This window comes from Haliotis rufescens, unplaced genomic scaffold (assembly GCF_023055435.1).
Source record: "Haliotis rufescens isolate VD_foot unplaced genomic scaffold, xgHalRufe1.0.p SCAF_4, whole genome shotgun sequence".
NCBI classification, from domain to species: Eukaryota; Metazoa; Mollusca; class Gastropoda; order Lepetellida; family Haliotidae; genus Haliotis; species Haliotis rufescens.
The window spans coordinates 17,279,836-17,302,054 of record NW_025964112.1 but is presented as its reverse complement, the minus strand read 5'-3'; the positions used below and the strand labels follow the sequence as shown (position 1 = coordinate 17,302,054).

At 43.8% G+C, this 22,219-nt stretch overlaps 1 protein-coding gene across 5 annotated transcripts in view; it reads right to left on the bottom strand.

The window, feature by feature from the left end:
- The window catches only part of LOC124149220 (serine/threonine-protein kinase ULK4-like), a 54,090-nt gene that overhangs the window by 25,113 nt on the left and 6,758 nt on the right, over positions 1–22,219 (bottom strand). For 3 of the 5 annotated variants that reach the window (XM_048381725.1, XM_048381724.1, XM_048381727.1), the window contains 20 exons: positions 21,484–21,585; positions 16,617–16,700; positions 16,166–16,244; positions 15,088–15,317; positions 14,689–14,764; positions 13,923–14,073; positions 13,422–13,482; positions 12,703–12,928; positions 11,801–11,879; positions 11,274–11,381; positions 10,690–10,773; positions 10,442–10,516; positions 9,507–9,593; positions 8,736–8,918; positions 8,294–8,421; positions 7,168–7,310; positions 6,699–6,820; positions 5,060–5,168; positions 3,537–3,548; positions 2,010–2,156 (listed from right to left, as the gene is read on the bottom strand). In XM_048381725.1, the coding sequence (XP_048237682.1) occupies positions 2,010–2,156; positions 3,537–3,548; positions 5,060–5,168; positions 6,699–6,820; positions 7,168–7,310; positions 8,294–8,421; positions 8,736–8,918; positions 9,507–9,593; positions 10,442–10,516; positions 10,690–10,773; positions 11,274–11,381; positions 11,801–11,879; positions 12,703–12,928; positions 13,422–13,482; positions 13,923–14,073; positions 14,689–14,764; positions 15,088–15,317; positions 16,166–16,244; positions 16,617–16,700; positions 21,484–21,585 (2,286 nt within the window). The remainder of the gene's footprint in view (positions 1–2,009; positions 2,157–3,536; positions 3,549–5,059; positions 5,169–6,698; positions 6,821–7,167; positions 7,311–8,293; positions 8,422–8,735; positions 8,919–9,506; positions 9,594–10,441; positions 10,517–10,689; positions 10,774–11,273; positions 11,382–11,800; positions 11,880–12,702; positions 12,929–13,421; positions 13,483–13,922; positions 14,074–14,688; positions 14,765–15,087; positions 15,318–16,165; positions 16,245–16,616; positions 16,701–21,483; positions 21,586–22,219) is intronic. The other 2 variants (XM_048381726.1, XM_048381728.1) reach the window with 1 other exon arrangement.

Genomic DNA, 22,219 nt, shown 5'->3' with positions numbered 1-22,219 from the left:
AGTGTCTCCGTGAGACATGGAGTGCCGAGCGAGGGCGTCCAGCTGGTGCAAGGTAGCTTGCGTTACCGTAGCAGCCGGTGGGGCACGGACACCCAACCGCTCAACATGGGCCTCCGCGGTAGGACCAGCCTCGGGAAAGGCAAGGTCATGTACCGGGAATAAACCCTTTCTCCACGACGTCGGAGGCAACGGGAGACCCCGACCGGAGGCCGCCGCGAAGGCGTTCTCCAAGGAAGGCTTGAAACCGCGCAGCAAGGTTGATGCGGGGAAAGCCGTGTCGGAAGACTCATCGTATACCTCGGAGGAACCAACAGTCGTGGATTCCCCGCGGTACCGGCCGGGGCATGTCCTCAAAGAGGTCATAAACCATGGCCACGCGGTCCTAAACCGATAGCGGGAGCAACGGTTCGGGGGAAGGACCGGTGACCACGGGAGCCGCCGCCGTACCGGTGGACCCCGCGTCCGACCCCGCGGCCACCGAAGTGGCCGGGGACGGAACAGCCAGCGGCCTATCCTGAGATAAGGCCGCCAGCTTGGAGTCCACAAGTTATGCAAGTAATGCAGCGACGGAATCCCCGGACAGCACACGGGCCGCCAAGAGATCCGCCGCTTTACCGGTGGACCCCGCGTCCGACCCCGCGGCCACCGAAGAGGCCGGGGACGGAACAGCCAGCGGCCTATCTTGCGATAAGGCCGCCAGCTTGGAATCCACAAGTTTCGACAACAATGCGGCGACGGAATCCCCAGACAGCCCGAGGGCCGCAAGGGGATCCGCCGCAGCCGAGGAGGTGGTACCCGCACGGGGACCCCGACCGGACGAACCGGCCACCACAGGGGTGGAGACGGACTGTACGTACAGCCGGTACCGCTCAAAATCCGCAGGCCCCAGACCTTCGCACAGGATGCACCGGGCGTCCCCGCAAGGAACCCTGCACCGCGGGCAACGATCGTGGGGATCCCGGGACGACAAAAACTTTCTGCACACCCCATAACTCCGAGGAGCAGGGGTAGAGGGGGTGGATACTGGGGACAGATCCATGTCAGACATTGATTGTTTGCTATAAACAAAGAACAAAACATGGTTACAAAGCACGCACCACAATGATTCACAAACGAACATTTTCACAAGAAAATAAACGAGCAATGTGAACATATAACATACACATATAACTTTTATTAAAGAAATAAGTTATGTTAACCCCCAAAACATACAAGAACAGGGGAAACGTAAAACACAACGTGCATACGCGAACCCCGCAAGTATATAGAAAAAAGGGCGGGAAAAATTTTCCGTTTGGCGGGAAAATTATAACCAAGCGTAGCTACCGCAACGCCCCATAAAAGCACAGTTTATTAGAGAATAAACTATAATAAATATCACCAAATCTTCAAGGAACGCTTCAGCAGGAGAAAACACGTCTTGCTAAGCAGACGAAGGAGACAAGAGTGAAGGGTGTCACATGGCAGCTAGGTGGCTACGCACGTGCTGCATGAGGTAATTGAGATCTCTGTGGTAGATTTCGCTATAGCAGCAGTTGTGGGAGACAACAGCCTCGGTATAACAGTGGTAACGTATTACTTAATGTAATTAACGCCGCACTCAGCAATATTCCAGCTATGTGACGGCGGTCTGTAAAAAATCGAGTCTGGACCAGACAATCCAGCGATTGATATCATGAGCATCCAGGCATAGAGATCATGGAGACGACATGAGAACAAAGAAACAACATGGACGTGATAAACTTTGAGTTAAATGCTACAATTAAATATGTCCAAATGATTTGAAATTTGCAACCCATGGAACTCATAGTTCATATTGTTCACACTTATTCTCATTTGTATGCATGAGAATGGCATCCTGTAAAACTCTGATCACAACTGTAGAACAACTAATGTACTATTATCAACTCAGTTGCATAATCTTCTTACACTAAATATCCATCAGTTAAACTGAAACTAATGGATGACACCCCTCCTCCATTGGCCTAACATGAGTTCTTCCTTCTTACCATTCTGAGTACCGATGAGACCTGCTAGAGTCGGAAGAATGGTTCCCATGACAACCTGATGATGTTCGATGAGTAGTGTGGGATGCTGGGATACTCCTTCCAGGATGGACATGACTGTAGTGACGAACTCTCCCACACCGATAGAAGCTGTTACACATCAGACAGAGACAGGTGTGAGTGACTGTTCACCTAAATCGTAACTCCCCTACGTTAACACAAGAGTTATTACAGTCGTAGCACTAAGATAGTTTTGTGGATTGAGGCTTAGGTCACACATTATAACCACTGATCCTCCAAACATTGGGTACAGGGGACCTATTCTGGTGTGGATCAACTAGATTCGGGAAACACTTTGCATGAGGCACTGCACAGTGGTCAGATTAGCCTTACTGTTCACCACAAGCAGGAAGACATAGCAGCATCGCTTAGTCTTCAGTGCAGGTTTGAGTGAGTGATTGTTTATTGCCAGAACAGTTTTTCAGTTATATCATGGCATGTCAGCTTCATTAGGAAAAGCCAGAAGTGATTTTAGACATTTACGATTTCGGTGAAACAAGGGTATTGTGCAGTCAAACCTAGAAACATTAGCTGAGTCAATCCAGGATTTGAACTCTCCATCATAGGTTCCTGGCACAAGCATGGGACACAACTCTGCACAGCAAATTGTGATGTCTTATATGAGAGGGTCAATCGTACCCCTCTTGGAAGGATGAGAAATTACCCTTGGCTTTGAGGTACGATGACCCACAATTAGCCAAGCTACAAACTGTTACAGATACAGTTGAACAACTCTTAGAAGCACAGGTGAGTGACAGAGATTTCAATGCTGTTTTGAGTTAAACAAGCACAGGTTACTGGAGATCTTTCCTCACCATAAATTACCAAGAAACTTTCTTGTGGAAAATCTTTTCTTTGATATTAGCCATATCACTACAATCATGATAATAAGCTTACAGATCTGAACACCAAGTTGAAAAGGCAATCATAAAACAATACAAGAGGTACTACAAATTCATAAACCTAATAATTATTCCATTCATGCTTGGTAAAAAAAATACCATAAATCTAAGACAAAGAGATGATTATCTTGTGGCAACACTAGAACAGATGGAAGCCAATACAAAGACAAAGAAATATGTTGGATTACAAACAGTTAGTGAACATGAAAATATGAAGCTCATATTATAATATAATTACAAATCAAGTAAGACACCTGTATTTGTATTTGAATTATTTTTAAACATTTGTGTATAAGCATGTTAAAAGTAAATGCTTCAAGTTGCATAAAGGCGCTTCTGACTAGTCTTCTTTCAATTATCATGCTGACAAAAACGACAATTCATTTACCTTTATTATGAAATACTTATTTTTTACAAAACAAACATTACACATCAATTAAATATTTTAAACATTTTTGCTTCTATTGCAGCAAAAGGAGAGAAAGAAAAAAAGAGGACCAAATCTATTCATACAGTAGGCATCACTCAAGCAGAGAAGATATAATTAGATACAATACAAATGTGATACCTTTCATCTTCTCTGTTGAGAGAAATGAAGACAGCATTATAGTACAACATCTGTCAGAAAGGCAGTATCACTAAACCATTACTACTGAATAGTCTGGAAATTGCAGGTGTGTCTTGTAGCCAATAGTGTCAATACACAGAGCACATGTGCAACATCTAAAGCACAGAAATATATAAACATCTTATTGACTTTACCTTCAAGAAAAGATTATGTATTTTTTAGAGTAAAAATATCATTTATACTTATCCTGACTCATACTTATTACTCAATTGTATGAGTCAGGATAAGATAAAATATGTATTTTTTAGAGTAAAAATATCATTTATACTTATCCTGACTCATACAAATGAGTAATAAGTATGAGTCAGGATAAGATAAAATTATTCATTTCAGGCATTGAAACCCAATATCCACAATGATCAGTTCTGCCTGAACGATATAGATATTCTCTTTTCTACAAAATCTAGAATAATTTCATTAAAACATGTGAGTGAATGACTGACATTATTCACAAGGCTGCAGCCTGCACACTGATGAGCATTTCAGTCTGGAAATTGCCGAACAGTGAGAGAAGTCCTGTTAGAATACACACACTACAAAGGACATGTAACAATCAGGAACTGGTGTTCCCAGGTGTTCCACAAGCCAGGTGTAGCAACACTTGCCCCCACTTTTGTCACCTTCCACAGAAATCTGGGAACAACCCATTCCAGAACCCTAAGTGAGTGAGTGAGTGAGTGAGTTGGGTTTAACGCCGCTTTTAACAGTATTCCAGTTATATCACGGCGTGTCAGCTTGATGTGGGAGGAAAGCCCGAAGTGATGCAGGTCTCAGATGTTTACCACTTCGGTGAAACCCACGAGCACGGATATGGTGCTGAGAAACCTAGAAACATAATCGGGGCGAACTGGGATTCGAACCCACAATCATAGGTTTCTGGCATGCCCAAGGGATGCAACTCTGCACAGCGAATCGCGGCGCCTTAGACGACTGGGCCACCCGTGCCCCCCAAGAACCCTACGTATCCCGAACATGATGCTAGTCTGTGAGAAATAGTGAGTGAGTGGATTGGAGATGAGGCACGGAAATTGCATCCCATAGTGCTGTGGCTGAAGAAATACATGTCAATAATGAGGGTTTTTTGGTTGGCTTTGAAGAGTATTTCAGTTACATCCCAACTTCTCAGCCTTATATGTGATGAATGCCTGAAGTGATGAAGGTCAAAGACCATTACAACTTCAATGAAATGTTTGTGTGTGAATGTCGGTGAGAATTTGGGCATATACCTTTACCAACATTTTATAACAATCCTAAAAATCATGATGCAAAAATATTAGCAACCATTCTCTGATCATGAATCACAGTGGCAAAATGTTTGTCATTCTCGAATATTAAACTAAGGGACTACAGAATTTGAATTGAAAGTCCTCAAGTGTTCAACAGATCACAGACAGAAGATTCACGGATAAATATTACAAGTAGAACAATCACAATACAAGAAAGGCTGGATGCAGGAGACCGACCTGCTGCAGACTCGATGTTGGTCTCCTTGGTCTCGATGCTGTGGACGTGCTTCAACAGCGAGGACAGGTCACTCATGAACTTGTCTGTGACAACACGGTTCCTGAATACCTGAACGCAACACAAAGAATGGAAATGAAACCTTGTAAACTCTTCATCAACCTAACTTATTGTTTAAGCAGCATAATGAAAAAGAATCCTTATCAACCCATTTGCCAAATATCAGAACTCTGCCTGTCGTGAACTTTACAAGGGTTTTCTTTTAAGATACAGTCTGGCAATATGAAGCAGGCATGCAAATGATTGAGTATGTGCCTGACAAACCAGTGGTTGATATTATGAGCAACATTCCATTCCATTCCACCCAATTTATTAAGTCACCTATTATGACAAGCCACAGAGTGCTGGAACCCTGTTCTAACCCTGCATCCCCATGGGACACACAGCTGCATCTGTACTTCAGACACCAGGTGTTGATGGAGTCCCAGATATCAGAGTGATCACTAAATAAGGGAGCAACACAGCCAGTAACCACAAACTAAAACATTCATCGAGAGTGAGTTTGTTGATCCTAATCCCAAACAGTATTTCAGTTGATCACTGCATGTCTGCTTTGTGTGGGAATGAAGCCCGAAGTGGTACAAGTATTAGATGTTGTCCACTTTCCTGAAGCCCATGACCATACACATATTTGAATGACATGGCTAACTGTACAAGGGGAGATAAGTCCAATTACAAGTGTCTCCCATTACACTTAGCACAAACCCTCTGAATCAACCCTCCCAGTCACCCCTCTGAATCAACCCCACCCTATCACCCCCTACCTTCAGCGCGAGATCCCTCCTGGCTTGTGACAAGACAGAGGGAGTCTGGCAACAGGGGCAGTGCCTCCCTATCAACCCCTCCCAATCAACCCTCCCAGTCACCCCACCCAATCAACCCCACCCTATCACCCCCTACCTTCAGCGCGAGATCCCTCCTGGCTTGTGACGAGACAGAGGAAGTCTAGCAACAGGGGCAGTGCCTCCCTATCAACCCCTCCCAATCAACCCTCCCAGTCACCCCTCCCAATCAACCCCACCCTATCACCCCCTACCTTCAGCACGAGATCCCTCCTGGCTTGTGACGAGACAGAGGAAGTCTAGCAACAGGGGCAGTGCCTCCCTATCAACCCCTCCCAGTCACCCCTCCCAATCAACCCGACCCAGTCCCCTCTTAACCCAGGCACAAGATCCCACCTGACTAGTGACTAGATGGAGGAGTGAGTGAGTGAGTTGGGTTTAACGCTGCTTTTAACAGTATTACAGTTATATTGTGGCGTGTCAGCTTAATGTGGGAGGAAAGCCCGAAGTGATGCAGGTCTCAGACGTTTACCACTTCGGTGAAACCAACAAGCATGGCTATGGTGCTGACAAACCTAGAAACAAAATTGAGGCGAACCGGGATTTGAACCTGCAATCATAGGTTTCTGGCAAGCACAAGGGATGCAACTCTGCACAGCGAATCACTGCGCCTTAAACGACTGGGCCACCCGTGCCCCCACCAGATGGAGGAAGACTGGCAACAGGGGCAGTGCCTCCCAATCAACCCTCCGAATCAACCCCACCCAGTCCCCCCTTCAACCTAAGCACCAGAACCCACCTGACTAGTGACTAGATGGAGGAACACTGGTAGCAAGGGCAGTGCAGACTTGAGTTCTCGCACTTGGACGGTTGACGGGTGCTTCCTGCCCGAGATGTCTTGTAATGCAGACAGGATCTTCTCTGTAAATTGTTCAATGATCTGAGCTCATACACAAAGTAGAATTTACAAATGATCTGTGATTCCTGAATGAAGAAGATGCATTTAATCTCAATAGATCAGGGCCCCGTTCCACAAAACAATCTTTGCACTACAATTGGTTTAGTTCAATGTTAAAGTATGAGAATTACAAACATCACAACGCTGAGACCACTTAGCAAGTGATGCGCAACCATGTAAGTATGCTGCTAAATGTCAACATTGACATAAAATATTATAAGTAGCCATCTGTTATATCACAAATCTTGCCAGAGACTATTCCTGTTCACTGGTTATAGATATTTCAGGGTAGAGTGTTACTGTAGTTTACCAAATATTTTGGGCACAGTATCAACCAGCAGACAGATGAGCATATCCAGACACTGTGAGAGATAGGATGCGGCCTCCTGGTTCTCGGTGCTGTGATCTCTTGGTGTTTGACGCCGACTGTCTCTTTCTATATACATCACAAGTCTGAAACATACAGCAGAGAGGCTGGCATTCATTTCCATATGTTTAAGAACAGTAAATTAATGGCCAAAGGTTCAATATTGTCAGTAACAATACACAAGACATTTCTATTATGCACCAATGTGCAACTATCAGGACACTATGTCCCTCTGTGTTCCTTGATTCACCCCTCTCACTCACCTGACAGCTGCTGAGTAGGCAAGTTGCCTCAATCTAACCCAACCCTGATCCTACCCAACACCGTGGTCTCTCTCATGTCTGACCTGTGCTTGGCCAGCCTTGCCACCAACTCAACCTAACCCTGCCTGGTACAACCCATGACCCTCCCCACTCACCTGGCCTTCCAGCTATTGAGGAACATGTCCAAGTTGTTACAGGCTAGTCCTGCCCCCAAGCCCTCCCATCACTCACTTCTCCCTCCCCCTCACACTGCCCCCTCTCCATGCCTTACACTTCTTCCTCCCCCTCTCCACCCCTTGACATTTCCCCCTCACCATCCCTCACACTTCTCCCTCCCCCTTACACTTCTCCCTCTCTCCCTCTCCTACGCCCCACACTTCTCCTTCCCCCTTCCCTCACACTACCCCCTCCCTAACACTTCTCCCTCCTCCTACCCACCCGTTACACTTTTCCCTCCCCCTCCCCAACCCTCACATTTCTCCCTGCTACTGAGGAGCAAATCCCAGTTGGTCCAGGCTAGTCCTGCCCCAAGCCCCCCCTCCCCTCACACTTCTCCTACACCATCCCTCCCATTTCTACCTCCCTCTCCCCATCCCACACATTTATCCCCCCTTTCCATTTCTCCCTTCCCAGCCTTCTCCCTCCCCCTCCCCACCCTTCACATTTCTCCCTCTCCCTCCCCCTCGCTAACACTTCTCCCTGTCTGTACATATAGAGTAGGGAAAGGGCCTTCTAAGTTGGATAACTTTTGCCCAATCCCGTTGACCCCAAACCTCTCCCCACCCCTAACACTGCTCCCCTCTCACCTGGCCTGACAGCTACTGAGCAGCATGTCCCAGTTGGTCCTGGCAAGTTCATAAATCACGTAGAAAGCCTTAGCTCGGATGATAGTGGATGGACTCTCAAATAAACGCATCATCTTTTGCAGGAAATCCTAAACAGAAGAAACAAGTTACAAACAAGTCTTTTGTTTTACCTGTATTTTATCTTTATCATGAACTTTTGAGTAATATTCTTAACAAAGAATCATGAGTTGAGTGCATAATACACCTTTGTAATACAGGGATACAACAACACCTGATACATTTACAACAGTTACAACATATCAAGCCAGACACTCAAAAGCCTGAAATCCTACTAGCCAGCTGGTTACTTTTAACATTAGACAAGCTGATCATGGCTAGTGGGCTAGTGTCAATCTGCAGCCCTGCTGAACAGTTCTCTATTTGCAGCCTGACAGTGACAGACCTTGTCCTGGGTTAGTCGTGACTGGTGCGACGCGCTGGAGAGAAGGGCACCGAACATGGTGACCACTGCCTGCTGTAGCCGTGAGATGCCCAGTGTCAGGGCACCCAGGATGTTAGATAGGCCAACTGTGTCGATCACATTCTGAAACACTGACGCCTTGTGCCAGGTGAGTCTACACAGTGCCTGAAACAAAAGTACAGGGTTACAGACTTGTGCAATACACAACATGAAAACCTGTCTCCATCTCACACTGTAACTGAATAACATATTCAACAGGCATATGATTGAAGGGTGACAAAAATAGACTGAAAAGCCAGGAGTTTGGGAGCTGCAAACACCCACCTTAAAGAGGAGAAAGCCTGGAGTTCAAAAAGATGGAATTCCAACTTAGATAGAAAAATAGTAGCTTGCATCTAACAGTTTTCTTACATTTAACAGTATATCTAAGCAACTTTTAGTGATGTACTAATCCCTGTCTATTTCAAAAATCTCTTTAGCTTGGGTGATTCCACTGTAAGATTTATGTCTTGATTTTTAAACCATTGCAAAATTGAATGCTTTTTCTACTCACTAGGCCTTGATAAAAGCGATTCCAATGAAACTGATTACAAAATAGCTCATAAGAAAGTTATTTAAAGAAAACAGTTGAATTACAAGTCATATGTGTCAAATGTTTGATCTTGTTGATGAAAGATATCAATACAACTTGAGAGCACTTTGAGATATTTAGAGCATCATCGTTCTTTCAACATCCTTCTTTCAACTACTTACTGACAACGCAGTGCACCTCAACGAGTCCATTGTAGAATGTTTGAACAGGTACCACAGAGACTGGGCCATCTCATTGCTGACAAATTTCTGGAAAATAGAATCAATCAACTATTACTTGAGTATACACTGGATCAAATTCACTCATCTATACATTCACACACCACATGGTCTGGTAGTCAAATTCAATATGAAAATGTTGGTTAATGTAAATAGTATCTAATGAGGCATAACATAATTCCCAGGTAGATATTCACATTTCTATCGCTGACAATGACCACGATTATAAAAAAACATCTTCTCAGTTAACTACCTCTGTGGGGATTCTGGGCCAGAAAAGCTCCTCAGCACTTCACGGTTGTCATGAAGCAACCAAAATGGGTACCAGGCAGTAAGGCCTGATGGCGTGGCTCACGCTTTCAGTTACTGTCCAAGCCTTATTGTACACAGACCACCGTGATATAGCTGGCATAATGCTGACTGGCATTAAACAACATTCACAGTATGTTGTTTGTTATTTAATGCCACACTCAACAATATTCTAGCTTTATTACTGCAAATAATCAAATTTGGACCAGACAATCCAGAGATCGATATTGTGAGCAACGATCCATGCCATCGGAGTACGAGAACACACTATCATCCAAGTCACTGAGCCTGACCAACCAACCCATAATACCAGCATCTGACCCATAGAGATCAGGGTTAGAATAGGTCTTCAGCAACCCATGCTTGCCTTAAAAGGCGTATCGTAAGATGCGACTTTTGGATCAGGCAGTCAGGCTTGCTGACTTTGTTTTTGCATGTCATCGTATCCAAACTGCAAGGATCTATACAAACAAACCAAATACTACCAGCATCGGTTGCTGGAGGCCAATTCTAACCCAGAAAATCCCCATGGGGACATTCCCAGTGAACCAATCAACTCCCCGTTCTACCTGAGCATGCTGGCCTTTAGTGGATGCCACATTCTCCACAATCTTGGCTGCCATGTGGTTCACGACAGGGTCTTCCTGAAATATTCAAGAAAAAAGCTACAACAACATGTCATTTTAACTATGACAATTCTGGATCTATGGATCATCCATCAGTCTGGTACACTTCCACATTAAGCATCTGATTACATTTCAATTCTTTAATATAAACACACTCTGGATATGGTCAGCACGTGGGTGAGAGTACATACCCCATCTCGGCAGCACCGCGCTATCACTGTGTAGGTCATGGAGGGCACAGACCAGCTGTCATATGTCACTCCCTTGTCCTGCTCCTGGACATACAAGGCATTGTCACACACTCAAGACAATACACAATGATGTTCTTTGTACAGTAAATTCCATATTTCATTAATATTTCTTTATCACATTTCTTGATCAAAATAATATTATCTCTGTAATTAATACCAAGACGATGGAAAGACTTCCTAGTTTATAAGCTGAAGCTGACAAGTAATCATTAGGGCAGCCATTCTGGTTGCTTGAATCACACATCAACATGTTGGTTCAAAACAATCAAATAAATCCAAAATTAGTTTGGTTTGTTCTGCTTGGGTGATCCTGCTACCTGAGTATCATGTATTGTACTGGATAAGATTGATTTCAACTAAAACTGTCAATAATGGACAAAAAGCTAAGATTTAACGTCTGAAGAAATAGTGTCTATTTTCATTACATGTATAAGCATCTATTTGATAGAACATATGAACATCAGATAAAGCTGTGTTATATACTTGTTACCCAGTGTGAACGTGTTTACTAGACCTACACTCACCTGTTTAGCCACAAGGAAGAGTATTTCCCCCAGAGCTGGGAGCAGGCCTTGCTTCATCTTGTCATTCTTCACATGCTCTCGGATAATCTCAGTCAAAGCTGTCAGTGCCTGTAACAGAATTTCACTTCAGCTTAAAACATTTAAAAGCTCATTAATATTGACATTGGATAAAGATCTTAATTCAATATGTTTTTTGTTTTTTTATTGTATTGGGAGAGGTGGAGGGGGAGGAGAGTGCTGGGGAAGGGGGAGGGTGGAACAGGTCTGCAGTAATCACCTTTTCTGGGTTTTCAGTAAATTTAAGTTCAAGCAATACATAACTTTCATGTTTTGGCTAATCGCTGCCTAACAGCAAATGGAGCAGCGAACCCAACATATCTGATATAAAGTAACATGAAAGTACATAGGTCAGGTGAAGATTCTCTCCTTGATGTCAGCCAATATATACTTACCGCACACATTTGAGATTTTAAGACACCTTCAATAATAGAAAATGATACAAAGGAGAGAATAAGAAGCAGTCTCACCTCAGACATGTTCAAGTTTTCATCCAGAGCTTCCCCATGTAAAGCAATGAGAGCCATCACCCGAGCTAGCTTCTGTCGCCTGCATGACAACAATAGATATGTTTACATACATATTAATAAGCTGCAGTATGACACATCTGATAGGGGTAGATTTCAGAAATACAATCCTGAAAACCCATTTCTTGGATGTTTTTGATCAATCTTGATAGGAAAGTAAAATAACGTCCAAGTTTATTCTGACTTAAACAACCCTTTTACTTAAGAAAAAACAAAAAAAACATTAGTGAGAAAGTGGGTTTAATTCAGCAGTAAACTTATTATGATACTCAAAAGAAGTAAAAGACGAATTAAGTCCTTTATATTACTATAGTTAATCTGCCTTGCATGACAGATTAACCATAGTAACATGAAAGAATCAGTTGGTCCTTAATTTCTTTTGAGAAGTATATATAACAGGATGTCAGCAGAACGGGGATGGTGAGCTCAACGCGACTGCTGTGGATCATTACAACTTGGTGAAACTAACAAGTATGAACTTGGGTCAACCGGGGATCATAATCAGGGTGAATCCTGGCATGAGGAAGCCACAAGGGACATAAGACCACAGGGGCAATTGTGAGTGAGTGAGTGAGTGAGTGTGATTTTACGCCATTTTTAGCAATATTCCAGCAATATTAGGCGGGGGTCACCAGAAATGGGCTTCACACATTGTACCCAAATGTCGGGAATCAAACCCAGGTCTTCGGCATGACGAGCGAACACTTTAACCACAAAGCTACCCATCCGCCCCGGACAATTGTGAAGGTGGAAACAAAAAAACTGGTGTAAGCTCAACTATTCCCGTTGCAGCAAATTGCTGTGATGGTATTACTATGGAGTGAGCTGCTACAGGCACAACTCACACTTCAATGTGCTGTGTCTCCTTGAGTTGTCTCCCCATGATGGCGATGGCGTTGTTGTGCAGCAGGAGGGAGGCCATGAAGGGCGTGGTCGTCACCTGCACCAGGTAGTGCAGCAGATGGATGCGCTTCTGGGAGGGGGGACCTTTCTCCGACATCGCCACATTGTCCAGGATCTGCCGTATATGTTTCATCAGGTCCTTCTCAGACATTGAGGACAACTTCTCTACTGCAAAACATGGTCACAATTGATGGATGAAGATTATGGAAATACATTCATTATGCAGCGGAGTGAGGAAAAGTCTGATATGACCTTGGTCCTATTCCACAAAATGATCTTAACCCTTTCACTGTCATACCCTGTCTTTGTTAAAGTGTGGGGTTCTACAGGTCAGAGTGAGTGAGTGAGTGAGTGAGTGAGTGAGTGAGTGAGTGAGTGAGTGAGTGAGTGAGTGAGTGAGTGAGTGAGTGAGTGAGTGAGTGAGTGAGTGAGTGAGTGAGCGAGCGAGTGAGTCACCGAGCCTCACCAATGTGATCATTCTCACTCAACCCACACAGGTCACAGAGTCATGGCTGTTACAGTATGTTCGAGACAAGGTTACCTCACTCATCACCACAAAACCAGAAAATATAAATAATTGACAGATTATTCTTCATAAATCATCGAGTGACATTTGCTGTTATCTTCAGTCCATGTGTTCATGGCAGCTCTTACAACTCACCACTATATGGTGGAACTGGCAGGATCTTGGTGTCATACTTTACAGAGGTAGGTTTCTGGATCTGAAATCAGGAATATACAACAACAGACTGCCTTGATGTGGTTCAATATTGTGTATCACACACATCTCCTTTCTACAACATCTAAACCACACAACACCGTGATTCACAGACCTGTGCATTTATATGCACAAAATAATCAATAAACAAAACCAGGGATAACACACATATCAAAAAGCACCAAATTTTAACGTCTATTGGTACGACACAGCCAAGGAATCGGACCACCGACCTTCCGCTGTCTAAGCAGACACACTATCTACTAGACCAATGTGGTGCTCACATAGCTGATTAGAAAGAACAGGTCCGCAGGGGACAGGTACGACACGGCCAAGGAATCGAACCACCGACCTTCTGCTGTCTAAGCAGACACACTATCTACTAGACCAATGTGGTGCTCACATAGCTGATTAGAAAGAACAGGACCGCAGGGGACAGTTTACCTTGTGGTTATCTACAATGGGGGAGACAGTAAAGTCGGATGTGTGGTAGATGAGTTTCTGAATCTGGGTCCCGTCAGTCTCGTCCTGGTCATTTGAGTTGGTGTTCAGGACAAGTCGGTCCTCAGGCGGGACGGCAGTGTGAGGACGAGCACTAGAAACAGTTATGAATGCAATCAACAAACTATTCCATATCAATCAAATGGGTCATGATGGTTTCGTACTATGATCAGATACAGATTATATCACAGAATATCAGCTCTATATTGGAGGCAAGCTGGAAATGGTACAACAATTCCACAAGAACAGGTATGATGCTAAAATGGTAAGGATCATAATTAAGGCAAATCTTGGATTCGAACCTGTCAGCATCAGATCCTTAATCATGGCTAAGGGGAACAACTCTTCTGAGCAAAGTGCACCATGACCAACAATAAAGTGCATTAAGCAACAGGCAGCACTTCATACCATCACATTCTACATTGAGAGTACAAAATATAACAAACAGAAACCTTATTCATAATGTTACCAAAAGTCAAGATACAACACAAGTTGGTAGTGTCTCCATGTATTGAGTTGGACTGATACAAACACACAAAATAAGAGACGAGGGTTTTATGCCTCTTGTAGCATATCCCTGCAATATCAGGAACAATAGAAATGAGTTTTATACGTTCATGTACAAGCCTTCAGCATGACGAGCAATCATTTCATTCACTAAGCTACCCCAGTGCTCCCCATGCACAGTAATAATTCCTACAGATCCTACCTGAGTGTGAAGAGGCTGCCACCGCCGTCATCTCCTGGGGCTGTCTTAGGCCGCATATAGTCACCAAGTGTAGATCCTGTGAACAGGTAGTCAGTGGGCTTTCAATATGTTATATGTTAGGCTTGGTACATAAGCCTACCTAAATTAACTATTATTTATAAAATTGGCAAAACATTCAGTAAAAGAAAGCCCTCGCAATACCTCACAGATAGCACTCACACAACATACTGAACTGTATTCGTGATCCACAGTGAATGAAAGTGAATGACAATGAATGACAACTCATCTGTTATCTATACAGTAGATATGACAACAGGAATATGAATGCAATAATTCAATCCACATGATAAAGAAACTCCTCATCGGATAGCAAATGAAACTAGCTTCGTCAGTAGCTACCTGGCCTGTTAGTAGCATCAAATTGGTCCAGATTTGATGCTATGCTCTTACGAGGATCCACACCCTTGATTCTGCCGAGGGAGGAACCTCCACGGATGTCGAAGACGCTGCTCCGACTGGTGGATTCTACCACACTGTCCCCCATGTCCTGGTTCACCGTGAACTCCTTCGCCAGGTGAGACAACTCACCCTGCCAGAACGAGTGGTTCACCAGGCCTTGCCACCCAAGTCTGCAACAGTCAGTAAACAAATAGTGAGATATTGGGAGGCTAATTTCCTACACCCAGGTCAGCAAGATTCTAGCCATAATATTATCAAGGTGGCCTGTAAATAATGGATTCTGGACAATGACTGAAAACAATGGCAACAATCAACATCATCAGGGTCTGATGACATTCCATCAACCTAGTCACACACCATGACGTTTCTTTGTTTGTTTGTTTGTTTGTTTGTTTCTTGTTTAACACTGCACTGAGCAATATTCCAACTATATGATGGCGGTCTGTATAAAATCAAGTCTGGACCAGACAATCCAGTGACTGATATCATGAGCATCGATCCAGGCAATTGTGATACAATGACATGTATCAACCAAGTCAGCGAGCCTGACCACCCAATCCCATTCATCGCCTCTTACAACAAGCAGAGACGCCTTTTACGGCAGGCATGGGTGGCTAAAGACCTATTCTACATCGGATCTCACCATGACAAACTGATCCTCATTAGTAGGCTCTTACAACAAGCACAGGGTGCTTGTGAAATACTCTGCCCTGGATTCCCCACAGGAGGCACATCACTAATAACAACTGGTTCTCAGGCAATGAAATGCTTGTACAATCCAGAAGCTTGTTTGGTAAGAAACTGTTTGCTAAACAAAGTAAGCATGTTTGTTTCTTCAATGATAATCAAATGATTTCATGCAAGTTTTGTTCGTGCTCCAGTGTGCAAAAACCAGTGATATTATACTTATGAGCTTGAAGTTAAACTAATCTCAATTGTTTTTGGATATTTCCAGCCACTGTCATCGTGCTAACTACAATTCCATTGCTGTGTCATGTAACATGACACATGGCCTTACCTCATCATGTGGTCCTTTAACAGCAAACCCTCCAAAATACTCAAGAAATCAGGGGAGGCAATTCCTGAAAATCTGCTTCCTGTAAAAATACAATATTGCCATATAATAACCTCTAAATATTCCTTCCCCATAATAGAGGCATGTTAAATAATCTCATCCCAGCAAGGAAAACCAGTGATTGACGGCACCATCAATGATCCATGCTTTCAATGATGGTGTTTGTTGGTTGTTTAACACCGCACTTAGCAATATTCCAGCTATATGATGGAGGCCTGTTAATAGCAAGTCTGGACCAGACAATCCAGTCATGAAATCACTATCATGAAAAACAATCCAAACCATCAGGGTACAATGACACGCAATCGGCCAAGTGACAACCTGTTCCTCACTTAGCTCTTACAACAAGCACTTAGTGCCCAATAGGTTCTAATACCACCATAAAATGCCACACCTTTCACTCTCGGTGGAGGAAAATCTTTGTTCATTATCTTTTCCTTTAGTTGTTCTTCAGAATCGGCAAGAAATGGCGGATGACCTGCAATAGAAATACATTATATGGTATAGTTACCACACAAATAATCCATATTGACAACAGTGATCTGAACCTATGATTCAGTATGATAAAGATGTAGGCAATGAAGACATTTGTCTTATCTTGTGTTTATGACATTTATAATCCGCAAAACAAAATTGAAAATTTTACAATAAATTGTACTTTTTTATACTAGTCCGATCTCACACTATGCACTTCTTCCTTCTCCTTTCAATCCTTTGTGAAGAAATGTCCTAAAAAAAAGTTTCCAGTTTCTAAAAACATTTCACCTGAACACATCCAAGCATTACCATAGTTACCACCCAAACAAATGGGTCACACACTGCAACACTGTGCACTGTGACCTCAATCTGGGAACCCGAGTTATAATAATGAAAAACAAGGGAGTGACATTCCAATATTTATTCAATATGTACGAGGGTGTTCATTAAAGAGTTCCCCTGACCCACTTCCGATGGACCTAGTGGAATGAAACTTGGCATAGGTATTAGTCTTTCTCCACATAGGAACAACCAAGAGTTACACACTTCTCCCATCGTTTTATGCAACTATGGAGACCTCGCTTGTAAAAGCCCTCATTTTGCGTCTCAAACCAGGACTTCACCTCAGAAATCAGTGTTTCATCATCTGTGAAACATTTTCCCTTCAAAAATGACTTCATGGTTGGAAAGAGGTGGAAGTCAGATGGTGCAAGGTCAGGAGAGTAAGGAGTGAGTGAGTATGGTTTACGCAGCTTTTAGCAATATTCCAGCAATATCACGGCGGGGACACCAGAAATGGGCTTCACACATTGTACCCATGTCGGGAATCGAACCCGGGTCTTCGGCGTGACGAGCGAACGCTTTAACCACTAGGCTACCCGACCGCCCCAGGAGAGTAAGGAGGATGTGGAAGGATTTCATAGCCACAGGACCGCGCTTCTGTCTGGACACCATGAGAGTTGTGTACTGGAGCATTGTCTTGCAGGAGACGGACACCCTTGGTCAGCATGCCACGCCTCTTAAGCTTGATAGCGTCCCGCAATTTCCGCAGCAGTGAAGCATAATAAGCTCCTGTAATTGTGGTACCCTTTGCCAAGAAATCCATCATCACTACTCCGTGCTGGTCCCAAAACACTGTGAGCATGACCTTGCCTGCAGAGGGTTGGACATGTGCCTTCTTTGGGGGTGGTGACTCCACATGCTTCCATTGCATCGACTGAACTTAGTCTCTAGATCATAGTGATGGACCCATGTTTCATCCTATGTGATAAGTCTGTCAAAAGAGTTTGCCTGTTTTTTTTGGTACATGTCCAAAAGATCCTTTGAGCAATTGACTCGTTCCTGCGTTTAGAAAGGTGTGAGCAACCTGGGAATCCATCGTGCAGACACCTTATGCATGTTTAAATTGTCATGGATGATTTTTTCCACAGACCCTACACTGACCTTGACATCTTGTGCTAACTGGCGAACAGTTATACGTCTGTCTGCCAAAATGGCAGTCTCCACTTGATGGATAGTGTCCTCATCAATGGCTGAATGGGGGCGACCAGGAATGGCAGCTGTTTCCACAGATGTCCGATAACACTTCAACTGGCGATGCCAGTGTTTAACAATGTCAAATGATGGGGCATCTTCCCCATAAGTTGCTTTCATTTCATCGAAAGTTTCTTTTCGTGTGCGACTTTTCAAATATAAAAACCTAATCACTGCTCGGTATTCTACTGGCTCCATTGTCACACCCTACTCGATCATAACACCTGTAAAAGTGGTAAGATTAATAGTTTGGTGCTGCAAATTCAGAAATAACCCATAGATACATGTATCATTACACATGTGAAATTTCAACCAAATATGATAACCCTAAGTGGTTTAGGGGAAATCTTTAATGAACACCACTTGTACATAATAAGGTGTCCTGTGCTTCTGAAGAGGGTACATGGTACACTGAGATATCACACAGATAGTGGGAAGCGAAGACAGTATCAAGCTTCCAGAAGCAATCTTCCATTACATCTGATAACATGCAGTTGCTGCGTAGAGCCATTGTGTCTCTTGTCTCGTGTGGATTGGATGTAACAGGAGGAGGCAATCCAGCACAAAGAATCATCAAACGAAGCCAGAAGGAGACCATGGTACGGGAGACTTCTGTGGTGGCCATCTTGGGATGAAGTGCCTCTCCCTCCAGCATCGTAGCATCGAAGAAGCCTTGAGGTAAACTCTCACCGGACATAAGGAGATGTCTTCATGGTCATCTGGGTTCACGATGGATGCCAAACAAGGGATGATGAACAGTCTATCTGGTGGGCCCAGAAGTTGATTATCCCAACAAAGTCCCAAGTAAACCTTCCCACGACGCAGCCTCACAAACCAGAGTCTGGTGACGTCAAGAGCATGTATCTCGCTAACTCGAGCAGCTGTTGCAAGGGCCAGGAGAAAAAACATCTTCAGGGAGTCATACTCGAAGCTCTTCTCTTCGAGGGTTCATAGTCCTCCGAAGTCAGATGGCGTAGGATGACATTCAGATCCCAAGTAGGGGGACAAAACCAGGATGATTGGTCAGCCAACTTGTAGGATCGGACGAGAGCTTGTAGGATCGGACGAGAGCTTGTAGTTCGTTGAGATCTTCGAGTCAGTGGTAGTGGCAATTACTGAACTTATTTCTGCAAGATATGCAGCCAAAGTGGAACCTTTAAGCTTCCATGTAGACCTGAAGTGCTGTAAGTATTAGGCAACTTGTTAGGGAGAAGCAGTGGTCGGTGTGGTGATACCACATGTACAACAATGCCCCTGAAAGGCCTTGTGATTGTACAAGGCCTGAGTGGAGGTGTTATGAGCTTCAGTGATTGTCCTATCTCCTCTTTTTGAATACCCTTTGGCGAAGAGTGATTTCTGGAGATGAGCCAAAGGTAGAGATGGAGGGTGTGCGGTGACGGGTGTAGCAAGTGGGAGTAAGGCTGGAGGAGATTGGCTCGAAATGAAAGAGGACGGTGTCTTTTTCCTTCAAAGTTTATTAGTACTGTGAGTCAATTTCGCGCTGGCCAATAGGGGGCAACATAAAGCAGTCAAAGTTGGTTGGTGTTTGCGGCCTTTTAAAGTACCCAAAATAGATAGCTTGTCGGGGGAAAGGCGTAGGTGTTCAGATTCTCCCACGAGATGACCAGTGCGTCGTGGTCCCATGCATATAGGAGACAAACCTTGGGAGCTGAGCATTGAACCGTGTCGTGAAGAGGTTGCTGTTTGGGCTTTTATAAAGGGCTTTAAAAAATCCACTGAAAAATCATCGTAGGGAGACACCATTCCATCAGAAATGGTTGGTCTGGTCGGGACAGGGACAGAGTCTGCTATGACATTGTGGATCCAGGGATGTGCCCCACTTGGACTTGAATGCTCAAGGAATCAATCAGTCAGAAGAACTCCAGAGCCATCGACGCTGACTTGATGGGGCTCATCTTGGTGATGAACCAAACGACTGACAGATTGTCTGACTGGATCATGAGCTGTGACACACGGAGCAGCTGTGATCATGAATGACTGCCTTGAATTCCAAGTTAATGATGTGGAGCCTCTTGTCATTGTCGGACCAGCGCCCTGCCATTGGACAACCTTGGAGGTGAGCTCCCCAGCCCACGGTCGAGGCGTCAACGAACAAGTGATGGGTAGGGTTGAAGAGCTGCAAGAGACTCTGGAGCAAACATTCGACCTCAGTAGCCACCACTGGAGATGTCAGTGTAGTGATACTGGGAGGCTGATCAGAACCCGGTAGTTATCATCTTGGAGGTAGGGCTTGAGGAAGTACTGGATTGGCTGGAGTTGGAGTTGACCCTCTGTCAGTGCTTGTGTTAACGTCACAAGACCTAGCAGCTGTTGCCATTGGCGAAGAGGTAGAGGGTGTTTGAGTGCCAACAGCACTAAACAGTGATTCAGCTGAGGGTCGGGGAATGGAGGGAGGGTTGATAGCAGTAGATGTTGTAATTGTAGTTGAGACACTATCCTTAACAAGAACTGTGCATACAATGTCTTCTTCAACGGATATAGCCACTGGAGGTTTCTTGACAATCGTAGAGGGAACAACTGGCTTGGTCACCTGCTTGGTTCTTTTGATGGTGAAGGTCCATGTTCCGCATCTTTAGATTTAGACCGACAATCGACATTGTGTTTCTAGCAATTACATAGATAAGTACGAAAGGCTTCCGCAGGCAGCTGGGAACATTGCGAGCAAAGACCACAGCAGATGGATAGGTGGATAGGCTCATGAAAAGGTACATATGCAATTCTTAAAGGCCGGACATTTATCCTGAGCAGCTCCTATGTTTCGCCATAGATGGTGATAAAATGTAAGAGGAAGCTTTTCTTTAAAAAAAAAGATCAATTCTCTACTACTCAAAACGCGTTCCCACACGTTGGCGATGAGAAAGGGAATGATGTTGCAGGGGTAGTCAGGTGATCAAGCCAGGTAGGGTCACAGTGCACGGGGTTACAGTGCAAGACCAATTTGTTTGGATGGTGACTATGGTGAGGCTTGGTCATGCTTTGGCAAAATGTTCTTAGAAGCAGGAAACTTTGTTTAAGGACATTTCCACACCAGGATCAAAAGGAGAAAGAAGAAATACATAGTGTGAGACAGGATAAGTTTAAAAATTATGAATATATATCTAGTGAAAAATCATTTTGCACATCAGAAACATATTCAGAATTACAAATGAAGGATATTCTAGTATTTCTACAACATCCATTGATAACCAAGGGTGAAATATGACAATAATTTAGAAACTGTATTTCTTTACCAGTGAACATCTCGTAGAAGACGCATCCAAGAGCCCAGAGGTCACTGAGTACAGTTGGTTCAGCTCCATCTATCACTTCAGGGGCCATATAGGTGACGCTACCTGCAAAACAAAAACAACTGTATGTAGTGAAGAAATCAGCACGTCTGCTGTAGTTGGCAATATTACAGACATTACAAATTCACAAGCTTCCAGCTACAATGACACACTAAGAGACATAACAGCCAAGGTGTGACCATCCAAGTATTATTCATACACACATACCTTTATAGCCCCTGTAATAACCTTATATTACTTGGGACAAATTCCTGGCACAAGGGCAAATCACTGTATCATGTTCCATATGAGAATCAGTTTGACATATCAGTGTTGGTGGGTTCACATTTGTTACTTATATATATCATGGTTAAAGTAGGACTACAAGATTTTACTAAGATTTAAAGCTTTTACCATGTTTACCATAGATATATCATCATGAGGAATGACATAAGGCTCTACCATTATTAAAGGTTAGTTTCCTCACAAATTTTCATGATTATTGACCTTAAGTTCAGACAGCATCCATAGAAATGTTGTTTACTCAGAATGTATAGATATGGAATATCTACATGATTGTTTGTTTGTTGTTGAACGCCACACTCAGCAATATTCCAGCTACATGACGGTAGTCTGCAAATAATTGAGTCTGGACCAAACAATCCTGTGATTAACATCATGAGCATTGATCTATGCAATT